Below are 22,699 nucleotides of genomic sequence, written 5' to 3'. Positions count from 1 at the left end.
GAAGGAGATATTGCAGTGTTGCTTCGCTTGAAAAAACAACTTTATCTTTTCTTACATATATAATACATTTCAGATGAGATTGCCTGTAGCCTTCGCTAATTTGCTACACCATCTGAAAATTAGAGACAATGGCGAATGGTCCAGGTCTAACAGCAATCCAACAAGGCCACTAAAACCGGGGGAAAATAAAACAGAAAAGAAGTTTTTCTTCAATAGAACCTCTAACGTTTTGCCTGGAATTAGTTAAACCCAGTGTGCATCTTATAAACCAAAACATTTCATAGCTTCGAATGAATCAGCTGAGGGAAATAGATACAAATATTGTGTTTTTGGACATTAACCACGTCTTATCTATACCTAAAAACCGTCATGTTTATTTTTCAAAACAGAGCGTTTCGGAGAGTGGATTCTGTCTCCGTCTTCAGGTAAAACCAATTCAGTTGGGCCAAATCGACAGAGCTAGTCCCTATCTCCAGACACCTTTGCCAGCTTCAAGAAGAGGTACATAAATCAATCACAGCACAAACCGCCTGCGAGAGCTAAGGAAATATTAAACTATTGAAACTCCACACGTATGAGGCCTTGCACCAGAGAAGTATCTCGATTGAAATCATCGCTGGAGAGAAGTAATATTTATTATGGTACCAATATAAGAAAAACAACTTTCCACTCCAACTACACTTGACGGGAAGTAGATGACTGCGTAACTAGAAACTACGTATTTTTCGTCACTGTAAAGTACGGTTCTCTTAGTACTGTCAGTCGTACGGCTGCAATTCCTCGCGACCTGACTTCTAACTTACATACGCAAATGGCCCTACGGCTTGTATCGGTTTTTTTCTGACGTACCTATGAATAGCAGACACAGGAATCGAACACAAAGAAGCACAGATAGCAGACTCCTTGCCAGTGAGTAGAAACTTGCCGTGGATACAGTCATGTTTTCTGTTAGAGGTTCGTGATCGTCCTGTGAAGTTTCCTCAATATTGCCAGTCCCTTAACTTCACTACACTATCCGTTTATTTGGTTATTAACAGCAGAGTATGCCTGGCGCTTCAGAGGGAAGATTGCCAGAAGCTACCGTCACAGTTACGCAAGTTGGGTTCGAGAGTACGTGACAATATCTGAATTACAACGGTACAATAAAGCTGTTATAGAAATAAAGGAACTAAACTGTTATTTACAAGTCGCATGGCCTTTTGTTGAATTGTGGTATTGTCTTTAACATGTACTTAAATTGGTAACATCGAAATTACTTTGTGACAACTCTGTGTTATGCTGCGAAAATACCGTGAAGGGCACTAGTTACAAACAAAAGAAACTAAGACAAGTAAAATAGGATCTGCAAAATATATAGCGAAAATAATGAAGTAGTGTGTTAGAAATCGCATTGCCATAATGCAAAAAAAGCATTTCCATTAATTGAGATGAAAATCTTTCTCATGAACGTGGTCCGTGACACATTTATATGCCAGAAATCAATCATAAGGTCTGTGAGGTCTACGTGTCAAATCATCACCCAAGGCATAAAATAACGACCAACGAACTAATGTGAACTCTGGTAAGGAAAAACATCACAGTAGTACACAACACAGTAATGTAAAGTAAGGGCCGGGCCATAACTCAAGCGGTTAGTCGTTGGCTTCCCACCGCGGCGGCCCGGGTTCGATCCGGGTCTGCTCAAATTGGATTTGTGGTGGATAAAATGGCGCTGGGGCAGGTTTTCTCCGAGTACTTAAGTTTCTCCTGCCAATCTTCATTCCACCAATTGCTCCACAATCACCCTCACCTGTCATCTGTGGCTGGTACAATAGGCCAGAAGTGGCCGCAGTACAAGGGACTTAGTCCCATCCCACTAGCAACAGAAAAAATTGTAAAGTAAGAAAATAAGAATACGACGGACCACTCATGTGAATTTATGACGTCGCCATCGAAAGCCCTCCACTTTTTTCACCCTACTGGTAACGACCACAACGGCTACTCTCTCCTCTAGGTAACATCAAATCAGTCGCCCTGCTGGATCGTAACTTGTGGCTTTAACTCTCTCACACTCAATAGCTACACGACAACATTCTTTTTTATGAAAATGTAAATTCATGATCAAAAGTGTAGTGCGTCCTTAAATTTTATCGAGAGCAACTTCAAATCGATAACGCATGAAGTTTCACAATGACCGCAAGCAAACACATCAGCAGGGAGCTCGAAGCGACATAAGAACACAAGACGTTCATTTTAAAGATAGATCATGAACATTTCCAATAAATTATATTGTGATTCATATGGCAATATGTCAGATAGCGATTTGTGAAATGTTGTAACTAGTTGTATAGAGGTCCAATAAATTCGATCATAAAATCCAAAACTCGTATTTTTGTCACACAAACCTCGGTTACGTAACAATATAGCACATAGTGTTTATATGTCAACACCTATATCTGTAAATACGGAGGCGGTATGTAAAAGCACTGAGGTTATGTCCAACAAATTAAACGTAGGTAGACTTACTTACGTACTTACTTACTTATGGAGCTCACCCCTTCTTGAGGAGAAGCCAAATCTGCAGCTACTCAAGAATTTCTCAACATTTTACGGAACCCGAAAGTTCATTACCGTGTTCAGAAGAGCTCTTCACTGGTCCCTATCCTGAGCCAGAACAATCCAATACATACCATCCCATCCTATCTCTCTAAAACACATTTTAATATTGCCCACCCACCTAAGCCTTGGTCTTCCCAGTGGTCTCATTCCTTCTGGCTTTCCTATCAATAACCTATATGCATTCCTCATCTCCCCCAGTCGTCCTACGTGCCCTGCCCATCTCATCCTCCTTGATTTCTAATTATACTTGGAGAAGAGTACAACTTATGAAGCTCCTCATTTTGCAGTTTTCTCCAACCTCCTGTCACTTCATCTCTCTTCGGTCCAAATATTCTCCTCAACACCCTGTTCTCAAATACTCTAAGTCTCTGTTCCTACCTTTATGTCAGAAACCAATTTTCACACCCATACAGAACCACAGGCAAAATTATAGTTTTGTATATTCTAATTTTTATGTTTTTTGGAGAGCAGATGAGACAACAAAAGGTTCTGAACTGAATGGTAGCAAGCATTACCCGAGTGCAATCGCCTCTTAATTTCCTCCTGAATCAGGTTTTGATTAGTTATCATTCTTTCCCAAGCATTTGAATTGTGCCACATTTTTTGCCCTGAATTTTGGTGACGAGACAGCAACATAGACTTAGTTTTCTCTGTGTTTACTTCTAGACCAACCTCCTTACTTGCGTCAATTTAAGTTCGTCTTTGTGTTCATTTTCGTAACAAAGTAATTTTTTACGGTGAGGAGTTGTTAGCCCACTTCCAAACCCCAAGTTGGAGGACCACCCCTTGTTGACTGTCCGCGATTGTTTACTCAGTATATTCGTAACTTCCCCCCCAATGCCTAATTACTTTACTGGACGGAGTTGATAATCTTTACACTATTGATAGTGTGACGGACCAGGATAAACCGAATCAAGCCAATAGAATATACGGCACCTACGAAATTTCGGAATTTCTCTGAATTACGTGGAGGGACACATCGTTTCCATCTTCAGGCTCAAAGAGTAAACCAAGAGAGAAGCCAGCAGAAGGAAGTGGCGCCTCCGAATCGTTTACTTTCTCCAAACTACACGGCGGTACAACACAGAATACAGCACTCTTCAAACTAAGCCTTATTATCCTGTTCTGATTAGCAAAGTTGTGCATATTAACGAATTGCTACTTACGACTAGTTTGCTAACTTCACCGAAGCCAACAGTAATTTCAACACAGTCGTAGCAGGAGGTGTTACAAAATTGATCAGTGGCTGGCTTGCTTGCACCCTGCACACAGCTGTATACTTTACAAAGCGGTTTGCAAAATGTCTCTCCGGTTATACTGTTTCAGGTCGTAATTTGACTCTAGGCACTTAGCTGTCCCTGAGAGGCAAGGAACAGACCAACAACTGATAAATATACTCACGGGAGCGGCTATGGCCAGGCCGCTTGCAGGATGGAGTGCTTTTTAACTCCATTAACACACTTTGCTTTCTCAGGTTTACACCAGTTATTTATGAGTAACAGTAGTCGACTTATTTTCAGAAGGAAAGTTTCTGCACACACGTGCATCGCGATATGAGAAGCAGATATTCAGATGCATTGTGACGTAGGAAAACTTGAGACCTGCTTCTCTACAGTGATAAATAAAGCTTTGCTCTCAAGGTATGGCAAATTGCTAAGCACGAATGTGAGAAGTAGTTTCAGACCTGTAACCTGTGTTGTAGCTACAAGAGTGTTTCATATATGTACAAGTTTTCCGTTCTGACTTTACTGAAGTCAGGAGACTGTAAATATACCTAACGAGAAAGTAGGACATATTCTCTCAAGCCTTTTAACTGTTTGGTCCAATTTTGAAGAGTCCTGCTTTTGGGATATAACACTGTGTCAAAAGTTGAATGTCAACAGACGTTTCAGAGAAACATTTCGTCCCTAACTTCAGTGGTGAAATTGGAGGCAACATGTCCGCTGAAACGTTAGTTGACTTTTAACGGGACTGAAAGTTGTTACATTCCAGGAAATACAGATCTTCATAACAACCGTTGTGAGAACCTTAAATTCTACTAAGCATGTCCTCATTCATTTGCTGCTGCTGGGTTACATGTACGTTACATATACGTCGGATGTTGAACCGGAAGAATATACAATGCACATTCGCTTCGTTGACGTCGGCATTTTGAAGTTAACTGCCAGTTTCGATTATTCCATCATTTTACAAAATAATTTTAGATTACAATGAGATTCAGGTTGGGTTTTCGTAACATGTAACCTTTTGTTCATTTCGCAGTAGATCTAATCTGTCGAGTAATCACGTAAAGACAACACCACACGTTGAGGAGGAAACGGAAACCAGTTGCAAATAACTAACGTGAGGCGAACCGGGGAAAACATTTTAATACATTTTACGGAAGCGACGACACCCTGAGTGACGTGAAACAACAAATTATAAAAGAATTTTATCTCGTTTTAATTAAAGGAGGACTGCAGCGTGTGGTCTTTAAAATGAATTGGAACAGCGAAACAGTGTAGCAGTTTTAACTAGGTCTTGATTGGATATCTGTAATAAAACACCTGAATATGGCCCTTTGAGGCCGAAACGTGTAGTGTTAAGTGTTAAAGAATATACTGAAGTGTAGAACAAGTGATGCAATTTAGACGGATATAGGCAAATGGACGCCAATCATTAAGATATACTGCATGCCTGTCGAGAAAGTGGAAACAAGTTTGAAACAAATCACTTGTTATGTGAGTCAAATATTTTGTCAAAGGATTAATGATGATTTTTAAACTACACGCGCAAAGTGAAGATGATGAGTATGTAAGAATTTCAAAGTAGAAAGACATAACCTATTTCATGTCACCCTTGCATTCTCCTGGATATTCTGAAGAAAACCGCTACAATTGTCAGTCAGGATATCCATTTAGTCAGTGGTAATGAATTTTCTCTTCTTCACATCGTCCAGACCGGTTTTGGGGTCCACCCAACCTCCTATCCAATGGGTACCGGGGGCTCTTTCCCCGGGGGTAAAGTGGCCGAGGCATGATGCTGACCACTCACCTCCAACTATTGCCGATTCAATGCTGGTTTCAGGTAGCCTACGGCCTTGATTGTAGACACTATCCCTCTATCTATCTATGGCTCTACAACCTTTTGTTGCACTTTGGCAATTTTTGCTGTTTCTTCATCATTTACACAGTCGCTAAAACTCCTCGGACGGGGAGTCAGCTAGTCACAAGGCTGTTGCCTGCACACAGGACAGCAAAAACACAGAATAAACTCACACTGATATCCATTTCTCGAGTGGGATTCGAACCCACGATCCCAGGATCTGAGCGGGTGGAGACTCTTGATGCCTTAAACAGCGAGACCACTGTTATCGGCGATTATAGACACAGGCCTGTATTTTTGGAAGCCCTCTCCTAATTGTTGCTATATGCACAAGCTTACAGGTTAATTGAATATGAATGAGATATGAACGGAGCAACTGCTCCACTGCGCCTGCTAATCTGGCCTTGTTATTGAGGGCTTAGACATAGCACGGAAAGCAATTAAAATAATCGCAACGTGGTCTGAGATTTGAACCACATACGTCCCAAATACAAGTAAGGCTCTTTACCTTTTAGCGAATATTCTCGCCCAAATTCACAGAGGAGAGTCTAGCTTCTAGCAACCCTTTTTTTATTAAATACGGCAGAGTATGGGGCTCTTGAATTATAAGGCAGTTCTGCCTTATAATTTCTCCTCGTTAAAAACGGAGAAATGACTTCTAATTCCGCTGCATTATTACAAACACGTTCCAGAAAGAAAGGTCACTTCCCCCCTTTCAAATCGTTCATTACTGGCATTAGTGCCCTGAAACAGAGTGCGTGACCTGGAACTTCCGATAACTTGGTACACGGTTGCTTCGTTCGTGCACGATCAACGACTGTATGGACACCCTAGGAAAGTACTGTCACATGACGCTTGAAATCAGGAATAATTCATTGCTAGACAACGGCTCGCCAGGCACTTTTCCGCAGCAACGAAAACTGAAAGTTGTAAACATGTAAAAACCGGAACCGTTGCTAAGAAATTAACACGCGTTTCGTAGCAACGGGCAAAGAGAATTTTGAGGTGGTAATCTCTATTCGGTTCGTCCGGAAGTTATAAAAGGAGAACACGTGAGAACGCTGAGTCGGTTCGATAATTCATTCATAAGTGAGCCGCCATTAGGCATTCATTCATTCGTAATACCCGTAGTTCAGTGTTCAGCTGTGGAGTGCAAACCAGCGGACATCGTAAGCTGAAGAAGTGACCGACTCGTAAATCAGAACCAAGTCAGTCACGTAGAAGAGAAGACACTCGTAGTCCAGTAAGGAACGTAGAGAGTTTTAGGCGGCCATTGATTGTGAGCTGTTATAATTGATTGTAGTTGCAATATAATATGCCAATAAAACCAATCATCCGATCCAGAACTCATTATTATTAATCATGGAACCCCGGACACGTGACAGTGTCATGGGGTGACAAGAACTTTGTGATCTTCGTATACTGACATACTGAGAGGAATGTAAAGGACCAATGGTTAACATTTCTGCTGAGAAAGAAGAAAGATCTCTTTCAGAATTATGGGCGAAATTTCGTACGATGATAAATGCGTAACTTGTAGTAAGGGCATCGCCTCCTTAAAAAGAAAGCAACTAGACCCGCGTACTACACTCGTAAAGTGCAAAATTAATTTTCAGTTTCTCAGTCCGAAATTATAAATTATACCTTACTTATTTACTTACTCACTCACTCATGAAGCTGAGCCCTTCTGGAGGAGCCGCCAATTCTGCAGCTACTCAAGAATTTCCCAGCATTTTATGGAACCCGAAGGTTCATTACTGTGTTCACAAGAGCCCTCCATTGATCCTATCCTGAGTCAGATCAATCCACTCCATACCATCCCATACTATCTCTCTAAGATCCAATTTAATATTGTCCACCCACCTACGCCTTGGACTTCCCAGTGGTCTCTTTCCTTCTGGCTTTCTCACCAATATACTATACCCATTCCTAGTCTCCCCCATTCGTGCTACATGCCCTGCCCACCTCATCCTCCTACACAACAAAATTTCGTAACATGTAGGAATATAAACATATCTTATGAATGTTACTTTTGTCTATATTTGGGTTGAAGATCATATATTTGAAATTAATTACATTCCATAAAGTGCCCAGTATTGTAAAAAATTCTTTCACTGAAAGATTTGTAAAACTGCGTCAGTGCATTATCATCATTGTTGCGGCCGCTCCATAGCTCAAGCAGGTTTTTTATTGCTAGTGGGTTGGGACTAAGTCCCTTGTACTGCGGCCACTTCTGGCCTATTGTACCAGCCCCAGATGATAGGTGAGGGTGATTGTGGAGCAGTTGGTGGAATGAAGATTGGCAGGGGAAACCGAAGTACTCGAAGAAAACCTGCCCCAGCGCCACTTTGTCCACCACAAATTCCACTTGACCAGACCGGAGCCCCAAACCGGGCCGCGCCATAGTTCAAGCGGTTAGTCGCTGGCTTCCCACCGCGGCGGCCCGGGCCTGGTAAAGTTGGATTTGTGGTGGACAAAGTGGCTCTGGGGCGAGTTTTCTCCGAGTACTTCGGTTTCCCCTGCGAATCTTCATTTCACCAAATTCTCCATCATCATAATCACCCGGGGCAGACTATAATAGGCCGCCGTGCCGAGTGAACCCAACTGGACTACACCCCCCACTAAGCGAATTTAATTTTTTAATCATCAGTGTTAAATGGCAAAAGAGCCCTTTGTAAACCGTAGCCTTCCTTAGAAGATTCGTCTGCAGATCAACCGGTTTTCACTTCTTTGGATTTCGCGAAAAATATTTTTGTTTACAGAGGAAGGTCGTCAGCCTCGGGTCCGATTTCCAACATGGTGGGCAAGGTCTTTTTATTTATATCTTCCAGTGACAGGATGGCCCAGATATACCCCCAGGAACCAGGTACTTTTCGTCGCCTCCTACGTCTCGGGGGGCTATGGTGGAGGCATTGTGTCTCTGCCACCTTCACACAGAAAGTTAATATATTATACCCAAACGATAATTAATTTAAAAGTTTCACTGCTTTTTGTGTGAAGCAATTTAAAATTACAGTATTTTCTATTTTTAAACTGATTGATATTATTTAATTCACTGTTGCTCAAATTCAGCTGAAACAGCAGGGACTTCCTTCCCCTGCTCACATTAACCATCAGGGTCCATTTTGTTAATTCTAACGTCTTCATCATTCTGAAAGTCTCATATATTTTTCTCTGTTCATTCTTCTTCCACTACATTATTTAATCGTTTATTAGCATTAAATAATTAAATGTATTTAATTTTATCTGACTGACTCTGCTTTGTTGTAATTACAATTTTTTTATAGGGCCTTATACTTTAATTAAAATTACTCTGAAGTCCCTTCTAGACAGTTCGTTTTTCTTTCAGCTGGATTCTCGATTTTGCCAGAATTATTTCTCTCGTGGATACGCTACGAATACAAATAAACTAAAAAGAAGTGTAGAAAATAAGATGAAAATGCATATAGGAAGATGCGCATAAACAAATTGAGAGAGAACCAGGAACTATGCAAATTTATACATAAAATATTGCACGTACATATAAAAACCCGTTCCTTTATGTGAACATTTCCGAGGAGTTCCTATATTGCGGCTGTATTGTTCATTGTCGATCGATAAGTATTTTGTGGACTGTTCCACTCTTACTAGAATGTGGAAAAAAAAGATCTTGTTTGTTTTGAGTTTTCCATAGCGTTGACTTTGAATAGCACTGTCTTTTTTAATGTGATGCCATGTAGCTTGGCAGTAGTTCAGAGCACCTTTCGTCCTTCTTGTTTTACTTATTTGGCTTACCCTTTAACCCTGAAGACGGAGGCCACATGATGTTCCGAATTGTACTTCGGCTTTTAATGGACTACATGGCAGTATAATGCATGCTTTCCGTGACCATTACTTTACTATTATTTATGACCGAACAAGTTTACTCAAGCGACGATATTTCTGACTGCTTTCTTTATAAGAAACTTTACGAGTTGTCACACCCTCAAACGAATTAATAAGTATCAAGGCCCATCAAATACAAAAAAAAAATAATACTTCGAAAGCCTTTACATATTTCGGCCTTTGTTGGTCATCGTTAGAAGGCCAAGCCGAAGCTACAAAGTTTTCCTGGTGGTCTACGTCCCTTTGACTTTCCCACCAAAACCCTATATGTATTCCTCTTCTACCCGTACGTGTTGCATCCCCTAAGAATCATATCCTCCTTGTCTTAATCATTCTATTTATATTTTGTGAAGGGTACAAGTTCTGAAGCTACTCTTTATGCAATTTTTCCCAACCTCCGAGTATTTCATCCCTCTTCAGTCCAAAAATTATAATACTTTAATTTTCACGTTTGTAGACAGGAGGGGAGATAAAATGTGGCAGTTGTTTACGAGTGGCGAGAGTTAAACCAATCAACGTCAGTCGGTCTTCATTGATGTCTCCGTTGCATTTAAAACTTAACAAAATATTTTCGTGAAAGTAGTCTTTCAAATGACTGTTTCATGTTAGTGAAGTTTTGCTGTGTTTCTAAGAAACGGAAGATCAACAAACCGAATATTTCACAGACAAACTGGAAGCGTTAAGACTAGATCTGAAGTATTTAATTACGTATTTCAAGCAAGGGGCGGGAATTGACGGTTTGTATAATGGATTGCCATGTTGCAAAAACCACCGCTGACGAATGCGGTGTCAGTCTTAATGACAGTTAAGTTCAAACAAGGTGATTTGGCAACATTACAATTTTTATCTGTCCCTATCGGTTTAGCAAGCTCCCATATTGTTAGAATCATACATAGAACAACAAAACACTAAATATACACATATTTATATACAATATATACAATTGAATTTCTCTATTTAAAGTCAAATGGTGACGTTCTGTCAGATTATGTGGTGCCGAAGAATTTCATTACGAGAATCTAGAAAATCATTACTGGGTTAGAGTGACTGTCCACAGATATCCCTCTCTGAATTTGGATGATGCAGTATAATATAAATGAGCTATTGCATATTATGTGTGTGACACGAAATTAGTGTACTTTAGAAAAGGTTACAGATACAAACACGAAGTGACTTGAAAACAACGAGGAATCTCATTAAGATTTCGTTGGCATATCGGTCGTGAGTGGCGCTCTGAACGCAATCAAGGAAAAATGGCGTCTTAAGTACAAAAAGCACAGTAATACTAGTAATTTGACGAGACGGGATCCTTGTGGTTTCCCAGATCCCCGGATCTTACTGCATGCGACTTATTCCTATAGGATATGTGAAATATCGTGGTATAGGAGTACCAACCTCCAGCGGCACAGTTTATTCGAGAATTTCAATAGCGAATTTCACAGACCATAACCAAAGTCGATGGGTCAGTTGCGGCATAAATGGGAAAATTCGAATATCGTGTTGACGTTTGCAGAGCAACCAGTAGAACAGGTATCTAACCTCTCTAATAATACATAATATATTTATTATATTCCTGCCAGCACAAGATTATTACCTGATCTCCCAAATCATTCATTATAGTCCGTCTATAGAAAATATACTAATATCCTATTACCTAAATCACTCCTAATCATCCTGTGAATAAAATATATACTAATAATTTCTTTTGACCCCAAACACTCATAACAGCCGGTATATAGAAAATATATTAATTTCCTGTCGCAAAGGTCGCCTAGTAACTTACGAAAATGTGCAGTGTTTCGAGAGAGATCTGAATTCATGACTCTAAGTTTATGAAGTTCAAGAGAACATTGTGATGAGGAGAAAAGAGTTGTCGAACGAAAGCGTTATGTGTCGTACCGTATGTTGCAGGACGTGAAGATGAAACTGGAGCACGACGGGAGATTCTCTTGTGGCACATTGCTGCTACTGCTGTAGAGGCGGCAAGCCGCAAGATAAACCAGGCCAACTGGCGTCCTCCCCGGTTACACTGTCTGTCATGGGTAAAGGTGACAAGAGGGGCCATGTGCAGCGTGCTGATGGTAAGTCAAAAAGTTTTGATAAGACTCCCCGGAGTGTAAAATTTACTTTCCATACACATGTCGTGGGTCAGAATAATTCAGTCGGTATAGCGACGGGCTACTGGCTGGACGACCTGGGTTCGATTCCAGGTAGGAGCAAGCTTTTCTCTTCTTCACAGCGTCCAGACTGGCTCTGGAGCCCGCAAATTTCCTACTTAATGGACACCGGGGTAAAGCGGCCAAAGCGTGAAGCTGACCACTCACTTCCATTCAGTACCGAGGTCAAGAGTGACGTGGCTATAACTCCATTTCCTTATGTGTCTTGCTGGGGTTGTGATTAATAAATTAAGCACAGGAACAAATTTATCCCCTTTTTGCCTTTTACACGAGGCATTTAGAAATAACGGATAAAGCCCTGGTATTTGCAACTGAACAAAAATACCTAATATTAATATTATATGAGTTATATTTTTCACATAACAAAGATTTAAATTACAAGACAGCATGGACTGGCAACGACGTGGATGTTAATGTAATTTTGAAAGAATCGCAAAATCTCTCAGCTCGGTGGGTGGCGTTTTGTGACCACCCAGATATGTTTTCCTCGTATCTAGAGATGAAGGCTGGAATATTTAAGATACTAAAGTAGACAAAACAGTGTAATGATACGTTCGCGTAAGAATATTTATTGATAAGCTCTACAGGTATATTGATTTTCTTGTAGCTGATTCTTGCTTTATTATTCATAAGATTTCTTGCCGGTGTCTCATGGAGAGTTCGTTCTCAAAACAAAATATAAATTCATTCTTTCTTGCCAGTGAAGCTGACAACGTTTCAATTTCTAAATAATTATTTAAATCCATATCTAAACCATTTAAATTACTTATTAGAGAAATGATAATTGAGACCTGGTTTGAATATTCCGGTTTAACTTAATACAAGGCAATAGACCTACGTAGATCAGTTCTCCCCTCCTGCAATTAAGGAAAATTTAGGACTTTGACGTATTGTAAGGAAAACATTAATTCAGCCTGATGATATAATTATCTTGCGATTAATTTATAGACAGTAGGGGTTTGTTCTTGTCCTGCCTCCCAGTAAACCCTTACGTATAAGTTCAAACATCTCTTAATAGCAAGGGGAGATGCTCAGTCAGGTTAACAGACGAAAGTACGGTTATGACAGAAATGACGAATATAATTGCCCTTAATCTGACAATAGAAGGCACGTACGTCACGGCTAGTTAATATTTTTTTCCCCAAAATTTATCTTTCAGCATTCTTGCTGACTATTTGCGAAAATTCCTCTTCTATTTTTATAAAAATTAAAGGTCCCTGTAACAGGCCGTGAAGGCCCATAGGGTTGTGAGAGGTTGAGGTTCCCACATTTTCTAGACAATCGGCTCATTGATGGCGGAAAGATTGTCAGCCTTACGAACCGGCCGCCCTTTACCCCCAGAATATTCCTAGAATATTCTTGGTACTCATTTCTGCTAGAGGCTGAGTCGACACCAGGAATAATAGTGCTGCTGAAAGGATTAGGTCAATTGAAAAAATCCAATGACCCCATCTGGACTTGAACCCGCAACCTTCCGGCTTGTAGCATAGTGCCTCAACCAAGTAAGCTACTGCGTTCCCCCTTATATTTTTATAAGAAACAACATATCTCCTCATTAAAATAAGTGCTACTTCAAAATAAACTGAATCTCAACTACTATTTGATGCAAAACCGTCGAATGATAAAGACACTCGATCCATCAACAGCGCCTGTCTTGTTATCTGTCGGACCTGATATATCAGAGGAGGACATCTTTGTCAGTGAACAGCGATAGAGACGAATTGCTGTTCGCTCCGCTTCGCGGCTCAGCGCCCCGAGGATTACATTACGAGATTGTGCATTTGTAAGGATGAGGACATAGCGAGGCCCAAGACGAATGGCAGGAGTAGGGAAGGTCTCCTGTTACCGTTACAGAAGCCCTCCTGCTTTCAGCAGACAGATGAAGGCGGGCATGGCAAATTTTCGCAGCTTCTTGTTCAGTGACTAGGTGCACTTTACGCTCCCAATCCAATCACAGAATCACAATATCTAAGTATACGCTTCTTTCACGAACATTACTGGCACTAAAGAAGAAGATCTGACTGTTGGCAGATCCATCTACCGACAGAACTAGTACTACGGGTAGTACCTCTCCTCCGGTTATTACATATTCGGACACAATCCATGATAGAGCACGGTTTAATATGCCAGACGGCCTCTAAATTTGGCCTCAAACAGACCAGAAGAAGAATAATACTGTCTTCTGGGATGTGGCGCCATGTAGATCTTGTGTGAACCGACGTTTCGGAGGAACATATCGCCTCCATCTTCAGGGTAGAAGAATCCGTGCGCGAGGAACTGCTTGAGCATGTGGCTGCAGCCACTGTTTGGCTTATTGCATCAGCCCCAGATGATAGATGATTGCATCTGTGGAGCAGATAGAGGATGGAAACTGACAGGGGAGACAGAATTACTCGGAGCAAGCCTGTCGCAATGCCACTTTGTCCACCAGAAATCCCACATGAACTGAGCTGCGCCCAACACGGGCCGCTGCGTTGGGAAAGCGACAACTAACAGCCTGAGCTATGGCACGGCCTACCCATACAGTAGTTCCTGGCTAAATGTGTTCCCATTTGACGTTGATTCTATTTTCACACCAAGCCTCCGTACAGTGTTAGCTCGTTATTGCCTCGTTCTTCATCGCAGAGTTTAATAAAAAAGGGCGATGAAGAGGTTCAGTCGCCCAAAGAAGTGTTTAATATTGACGGGACCGGGCCCTCATCCATCACTAGCTCGCTTCAACTTTGGCCACCAGTGAACACAGTATATCATGCCAAATTTAAACAAACGCTATTGAAGTTTATGATTGCATATATTTATAGCCGGCAATATACACGTACTTGCAGGTCACAGCAGCCGCTCGGACGCTGGGATCATGTGTTCGAATCCCACTCAATGTATGGATGTTTGGTGTTTGTTTGCGTTTATTCTGTGTTTGGGTTGTCCTTTGTTTAGGTAGCAGCCTTTCGGCGGGCTGATCACTCGTCCAAGGAGTCCTACCGTCTGTAAGATTATCAAAATGAAAAAAACAACCTCGACACCGTAAAGGTATAAGAGGAACGGATTAAGTAAATATGTATGCATGTAAGGGGTGGGCCATAAAAACCGGCCCCACCGCACTGCGACCTTCAATGTTCTATTGTGCTTCCCCTTGGATTAGCCATTTATTAATCCTACACTTTTAATAAGTAGGACCCTGCTTATGGGGGCGTCATAAAAGTCACTTGGTTCCATAAAGAACTGACCCAAGTAACGAAATCTTAAATAAGCTAGGGCCTCACAATCACACAGGATGTGTGCGGCTGATTCGTTTCCTATAGGCACCTTTCACAAGTTGGGTTATCTATCAGTCCAAACCTGAAAAGGTGTCCTTTCAGGTGGCAGTGTCCGGTAAGTAATCCTACCACTCATCTTAGTTGATCTCTGTTTAACCTCAACAGATCCTTCGTTCTTCTGACAGAGGGTCCTGCTATAAAACCCTTTGCCTGTTTGAGTCCAGTTGTGGTTCAGGTCCTGTGAACAGCTGTTCAGATCCTGTTTTGCCAGCAGATCTGCTGTTTCATTCCGTGCAATACTCTCCTACTGAGACGCCGCAAGCTGGTTCAGATGTTCAGATCCTGTTCTTGCCAGCTGATCTGCTGTTTCATTCCCTGCAATACTCTCCTACTGAGATGCCGCAAGCTGGTTCAGATGTTCAGATCCTGTTCTTGCCAGCTGATCTGCAGTTTCATTCCCAGCAATACTCTCCTACTGAGATGCCGCAAGCTGGTTCAGGTCCTGTGAACGGCTGTTCAGATCCTGTTCTTGCCAGCTGATCTGCTGATCTGCGGTTTCATTCCCAGCAACACCCTCATGGCCTGGCACCCATATCAGTTGTACTCTGATAAGTAAGTAAGTACGAGTATTTTCTTATTGCTAGTGGGGTAGGACTAAGTCCCTTGTACTGCGGCCACTTCTGGCTTCTTGTACCAGCCCCAGACGATAGGTGAGGGTGATTGTGGAGCAATTTGTGGAATGAAGATTGGCAGAGGAAACCGAAGTACTTCGAGAAAACTTGCCCCAGTGCCAATATGTCCACCACAAATCCCACTTGACCAGACCCGAGATCGAACCCGGGCCGCGCGGTGGGAAGCCAGCAACTAACAGCTTGAGCTATGGCGCGGCCAAGTAAATAAGTAATATACAAGTACTTGGCGGTCACAGTAGCCGCACGGTCTAATGTATTAACTGTCTTTGCTCGCTTGAACACTGGGATCGTGGGTTCGAATCCCACTCAAGGCATGGATATTTGGTGTTTGCATGCGTTCATTCTGTGTTCGTGTTGCCCTGTGCTTAGGTAGAGACCTTGAGACGAGCTAATCTCTCGTCCAAGGAGTCCTACCGTCTGTAAAGTGACCAAGAACCCGAGAAATCAGCCAGTCATTCGAAACTACAGGCCCAGAGTCTAAGCGACTAGCAGCATCATTAAATTAATTAAAAAGATAAACAGGAATTAATAGTAGTCAAGGGTTGCCCTTGAAGGTCGTGCCTCCAGGCTGGAGGACTATATATATGAACCACGATAGTCCTTGATGATGATGACGGAGAAAATCTCCGAAGACGTTGGATTTATGTTCACAAGTGGCGTGGCAGTTATCCCGAGAATATTTCATGGCATTGTAAGGTATTGTTTAAAATTTCTCCCTGTCGACAAGTTAGCGTCCTTCAAGATGTAAGAAATATTTTAGGTTATGTTCGGAGCCTACCTCTATGTAACATCACTCACACTCCAGCGCTGAGACTAGATCCACAAAACCTTCAATTTATTTGATAGAGGAATTATTTCCTTCGAAGTAAATCGGTCAGAGCATAAAGCTGAACATCTTCACCTAGCGTTGAGACTGAAAATGTGTGACCTCGATCCCCACGTGTCTTCTGAACCGGAAGCACAGGATCACATTTGTCTTGGAATGTAAATAAACTGCAGTCTACATATCGCATCACCCCCAGTCCCTTACTTTAGATTATAACTTATTCAGGAGAGGGCACACGGTAGCGTATTTAGTTGAGGCAATATGCTACAAGTCGGAAGGTCGGGGGTTCCATTCCCGATGAAGTCACTGGATTTTTCAATTCACCTAATACTTCCAGCAAAAATATGTCCATAGGGACGACTCAGACTCTAACAGAAATGAGAATCAGGAATCTTCCTGGGAGGGGGAGGGTAAAGGGCGGCCGGCTCGTAAGGCTGACAACCTCACCGCCATCTGTGAGCTGACTATCTAGCAAATGTGGGAGCCTCTACGTCTCGCAAGCCCATGGGCCTCCACGGCATGTTACAGGGATAGCTTTACCTAATTCTTTGTCTTTTACATCTTCAAGGTTTTCAATATAGCGCCTAGGTTCCATCAGTTTAAATTTTGGACAATTTGTAGGGCTTCAGTCAACTACGTCAGTACCTGATAAGGCGTTGTATTCTTGTCCGTTTATGGGTTATTTAATGAGGCTGTCGGTAAAAGGTAAAAATGTTGTCAAAGTTATATTTTGGGAGTTGCCCGCCGTAAAGCAGAAAATCAACTAGGACTATTACAATAGATTTTGAAAGTAAGCTGATCCCTTGGATGGGCTATTGTAAATTCCGTAATGCATTTATTCTTTTTTTTTAATATACGATGATTTAAGTACATGGGAAGGTACAATAGTGAAGTGATGAATTGGGGAAAAGATTTAGTAGGAAGTGATCCTGATCTAATCTATTTATTATTCCGTTGTTTTCCTTTGGGGACTGAGGAAATCACGAAAATCTTAGTCACGATAGCCGATGTGCAGGCCGAAATTCGAATCGAGAACCTCACGAATATGAGTTAAAAGCCTTACCTCTACACCAATAAGATGGGTCTCGTTATTTAACGTTCAGTTCTGCAAAATGCGAGAAATAATTATCCGCTTCTCAATAGAGGTTCAGACACTTGTGGAAATCAACTTTCCATGTAACTGGATGAGAGTATTTCGACTTAAGAGGCATGATTTCTATAAGATTCCTTTTTTTACCTGTTCAGTGAACATTTTAATGGATTCATGTTTTATTGATAGTAATATAATTGGAATTCGTCATGGGCGCTACCCGTATTCGATGAAATGTGTTGACAAGAGAAAGATAGGAGGAACGAGATGACGTCATAGCGTCGATCTAATCTAATTTCCCACAATATGGAGTACAGGGAAAGGAAACGGGACTGGAAGATATATAAAGGTAGAAATATAAATAAGAAGAAATGTAAGAATTTGGGGAAGAGTACAGCAGATATTGCCAATATTATAAAAGTCGCAGACAAACTGTACGGTGTGCATCTCAGGCACGACATCAGCTGGGGAAGGAAGCAGAGACGTGAGTTTTGAGGTCATCAGATTTAATACAGTGGAGATCGTGTTGCATTCTGGGATGTGACACTGTGTAGTTTGGTACTCTCCTCCAACGAGACGGCGAGGCAAGTGGTGGGTAGAACTGATAGACTCTGATCATTCTACTATACACTTTGCGACACATTGTTCATCAGCGTACCAAAGTGATAAGCTTCGCCCGATAAACATGGCGATGTTTTCAGCTTGCATAGTACACGCGGGAGGGCCTTGGTTAATTGTCTCGACTTTCCACTTTGGAGGGTGACGGATATCTATGTTTTTGTGAGTATCCTGCTACTTCCATCTTCAGGACAAAGGATTTGGACGTTTTACCGAAAAGTTTGTAATTATTTGCCAAAGAACAGGGTGTCACATCCTGCGTCAAAGTAGTATTTAATAAAGAAAATGCTTGAATTTGTTAAAACCATGGAATACAGTGGTGCTTTAGAAGCTGAGAGTCGCTCAGATGGTCAGAAATTTTTTGCCTTTACGAAACCCTGTATTTCTTTTCCTTGTCGGCAGGATCCCGCCTATTGTCCCTAAAACGAGCCAGATGAATCCAGTAAACACCCCTTTCTTTCAGTCGAGATCTCCCAGATATAGGTGCCAAATGGCGGGGGACTAGGCATTTGCGGTCCCCTTGATTTTTTAAAAAAATCAGAGTTGAAGAAAGAAAATATATACGTAGAATATTACTAAGGAAATTATTTTTTAAAATTATTCTCCTATCCTGGATAGTCTATGTANGAAAAACTACCACATTATCACTTTTCCTGGATAGTCTCTTTCCTAAAACAGAAGATCGCATTAAGTGGAGAAACTGTTTTGGAAGAGACTGTGGACCTGTCGTCTGACAGATTACTGATGATGATGATGATGTATTCTTAGTCGTTTGAAAATTAAAAGTTGCTTTGCGAAAATAGCTCACGTCGTAATTTCCTAAAATTGTCATAAGTAGCTTCACTGGGGACATAATTCTGAAGGATGATAGTAATAACATACCTGTATATACCACAAAATTTTTGTATTTCGGTTAACTTCAATTTGATTTCTTGGTAGTGGTGAAGTACTACTAAAAACAGTCTCCGGTTTTAACAGTACATATTCTATGATGTGACATCATGAAATCTAGCAGAATTCTGCTGGCATTTTGAAGGAACGTACTGCCTCCATCTTCAGCTTCAAAGAATAAGCCAAAAAAACAACAAGGAGGAAGAAGCAGAGCAGAGACCTCTGAACAAAATTAGGCAAGTTTCCCGCCCAAGTAGTTTCCAATGCCTCTGGTAGACAGGGGAAATATCATGTACCGACGGCCGACCTCCTTGGCTGAACGGGACTGATAGCACGCACCAGTACCGGTAGGGTATGGCGACAGTAGAAATTAAAGGGGGACGCACAGTGGACCAATAACTGGTCTAAGTGCATGGGGAAACCCACCCCCTTTAATAATAATAAGGCAGAGCATATTATCTGAATATGGAAGCGGGTTTTTCTTCGGAAGCGTCGGTAAATTTCGACGTATTTTGCTATATAGCGGCATATTCCAAAAGGTGGTATTCTTTATAGCCGCTGTTATGGAAACCCATTTCCTAACATATTCAGATTCTCAACTTCCATCCTTTCCTAAAATAAATGAATCCCAAAACGTATTCATTGAATTTCGAGCATTCATTTCTTTGCTCCTTATTGAGCCATATTATAAAATTGTTCATGCTTATTTGACTTGAGGGAACCCTTATGTAATTATATTCTACTTATCGTGCATGGAACCCGCTGTCCTTTTTGTGTTATCAATTCTTTCTTCTGCGATTATATCAACGGAAAAGAGAGAAAATACTTTAGATATTTGTCCCTTTCTATGCTGGTTTTAATTTCATTTGTAGGTACGGGTAGTACTATAAAATTACCATTTATATAACAGTACAAACTGCCAAGAAACGGCAGAAGAGTTTATTTTTATTGATATTAGCAAATACCATAGACGCTAACAGCAGTTGGCGCTCCTAAACGAGATATCTTCTTAGTAAAATGGAAGGTATTACAATATTAAATATTCTATTCGTTTTAATAACTTATGTGATACTCTTGACTTAGAGCACAAAACTTATATAATCAGGTCTCTACAACAATGTGAACTTAAATTGTCTTTAAGTAACTTTAACTGCAATATCTGATATAAATCCTATAGATCTACACCTGAACTAAATAAAACAAAAATATCTTCATAACAGACCGTGAAGGCCCATAGGGTTGTGAGGCGTCGACGCTCGCACATTTTCTAGACAGCCGGCTCACAGATGAAGGTGAGGTTGTCAGCCTTACGCGACGGCCGCTCTTTACCCCACAGGAAAATTCCTGTTACTCATTTCTGTTAGAGGCTGAGTCGACCTCAGGGTCATAGTGCCGCTGGAGAGATTAGATAAATTGAAAAAAAAAAAATCCAATGACATCGCAAATCGAGCACGCTGCTTTCCGATTTGTAGCATAGTGCGTCAACAAACTACGCTACCCCGTTCCCTCGATCTATACTCGACCTGGAATTTTTAAGCTGGCAATGCGCACAGTTTATGGCAGAACGTTTCATTTAAAGCCAGAAGATGAGAATGCTTTTAAAGGCAGTGATTAAAGACATTTTATCTCCACATTCTTATTGTCGCTACACACTGATCAGGTCCTTGGCTTCCACAGGACAGATCTTCTTCAAATTATTATTAAAATAAGCGTCATAATTTCCTTCGTCCGAGGACTAGACCATAGCAAGGCCTCTGACTTTAGACACAGCTAACAAATATTATTTTCCAAGCTGGATTCGAACCATAATCCCAGTGGTAGAACGACCTAAATTCATACGCGCTTTACACCATCCGATAATTACGATTAGCCTCATTCTATTTCTCCAGTATAAATCAGCGGTATCACTAACCGTCTTGATTAACCTCATAGATACTAAAATTTAAAATGAACAAGTCTAAATACAAGTGGCTTTAAGTCGCTTATGTACGCAGTTGCGTATATTACATTCTACGCGATGACGTCAGAAAGGAGCCGGTGTGCGAACGGGTTAGGCAGATGGGGGTGTGGGGGTGTTCCACTGGAAATTAATTGGCTTGAATTTATCAGGGAGTAAAGCCAGAACGAGACCAACCTAGTCGATACACGTCACGGGTTCGCGTTAGTTCAAAACCCCAGCCGGCATCCACGGCTTACATGCAGAAATTTCAGTTTAGTAATACAGCACAATAAAATTACGCTAAATGTTTAAATCCGGCAGAGAAAGCAGCTCATACGAAAACTGGAACCTGATTTAAGCTTAACTCTTTTAACTCTCAGCACTTGACAGTTCAACGAACAAGTGTCACCGTAAGGTCAAGCAAATATTATTCTTGTACTTAATTAATTAACCATTATGCTATGAGGACGTATGTGGGAGCGGAGGTATAGCTTTACGATACGTGACCTCAGCGCTAGATGGAGTTGGTTAGCTTCAGGTCCTGCCCCGTGGGAAGAGCCTCCAGTACCCATTGGATATAAGGCTGGGTGAGCCCCAGATCCGGTCTGGACATTATGGAGTACTGAAAAATCTCTTACGACTGCAGAGACTCGAACCCCGGCCATCTATCCCGTAGCCCGTTACTATACCGGCTAACAAATGGCAGTGTACTATCCTATTTGCCAGGAAGAAGGCGGGCTTCCTTGTAAATATTATTTCTTAGAATGGAGGAATAGCCTCATTTTGGGTGATTCAAGAATAAATATGGTGATGCTTACGAAGAGTAAATCTCAGACATAAATGACATTCAATTTTTTTAAAAAATCTGATTTTCTAGTTAGTAAAACAGGCGGTGGCCATGTGTTCGGGCTTATACAACAACAATCACTCTCGATGTGTTTCAATCCGGGTATGGTGAGATGATATCAAGACACGGCAATGATGAGCATGGTCACGCAAGAATCAGTCGGTTTTCCAACAGAAACTCCAAAGAGTTACTACATCTGCAAATCCCTTATTGTAGTCGGACACAAAAACTGTTTAAAAAGTAAAGCTATCCCTGTAATAGGCCGTGAAGGCCCATAGGGTTGTGAAACATCAAGACTCCCACATTTTCTAGGTAACTGGCTCACAGTGGCGGTGAGGTTGTCAGTCTTACACGCCAGGCGCTTTTTATCGCCCAATAGGATTCCTGGTATTTATTTCTCTTAGAGGCTGAGTCGAACCCAGGACCATATTGCGGCTGAAAGGATTAGGCAAATTGAAAAATCCAATTACCTCATCGGGAATCGAACCCGCGACTTTCTTGTAGTATATGTCTCAACCAACTGCGCTACTGCGTGACCCCACAAAATCTGTTAGGAGTCCCCAAACAGAAGATGATACTCACCGTTTAAAAAGACACGACAATTGTCTATTTCAGAATGATTTTTTCTCAAGGCCTTCTCTCTACGGTTCGTCTCTTATTACACGGAAAACTGACAAACATTTAGATTATGACCTGTTGAATTGTGATAACTTGTGGTCTTGTAGTTGGCTACCAACTTTTCGAAGGAATATGTTGCGTCTTCTTCAGGGTCGGGAAGTATTTGATTTTATGTAAGTTTTGAGGTTTTCACGGCGATGA

At 41.4% G+C, this 22,699-nt stretch overlaps 1 protein-coding gene across 2 annotated transcripts in view; it reads left to right on the top strand.

Moving 5' to 3' along the window:
* LOC111875422 overlaps nt 1-22,699 on the top strand; it is a 202,396-nt gene that overhangs the window by 55,757 nt on the left and 123,940 nt on the right. For both annotated transcript variants that reach the window (XM_033755806.1, XM_023871666.2), the window contains exon 2: nt 11,458-11,627. In XM_033755806.1, coding sequence (XP_033611697.1) covers nt 11,585-11,627 — 43 coding nt within the window. In that variant the 5' untranslated portion in view covers nt 11,458-11,584. The remainder of the gene's footprint in view (nt 1-11,457; nt 11,628-22,699) is intronic.

Source organism: Cryptotermes secundus, unplaced genomic scaffold (assembly GCF_002891405.2).
Source record: "Cryptotermes secundus unplaced genomic scaffold, Csec_1.0 scaffold115, whole genome shotgun sequence".
NCBI classification, from domain to species: Eukaryota; Metazoa; Arthropoda; class Insecta; order Blattodea; family Kalotermitidae; genus Cryptotermes; species Cryptotermes secundus.
The sequence above is the reverse complement of the archived record's forward strand: the minus strand, read 5'-3'. Positions and strand labels throughout refer to the sequence as shown.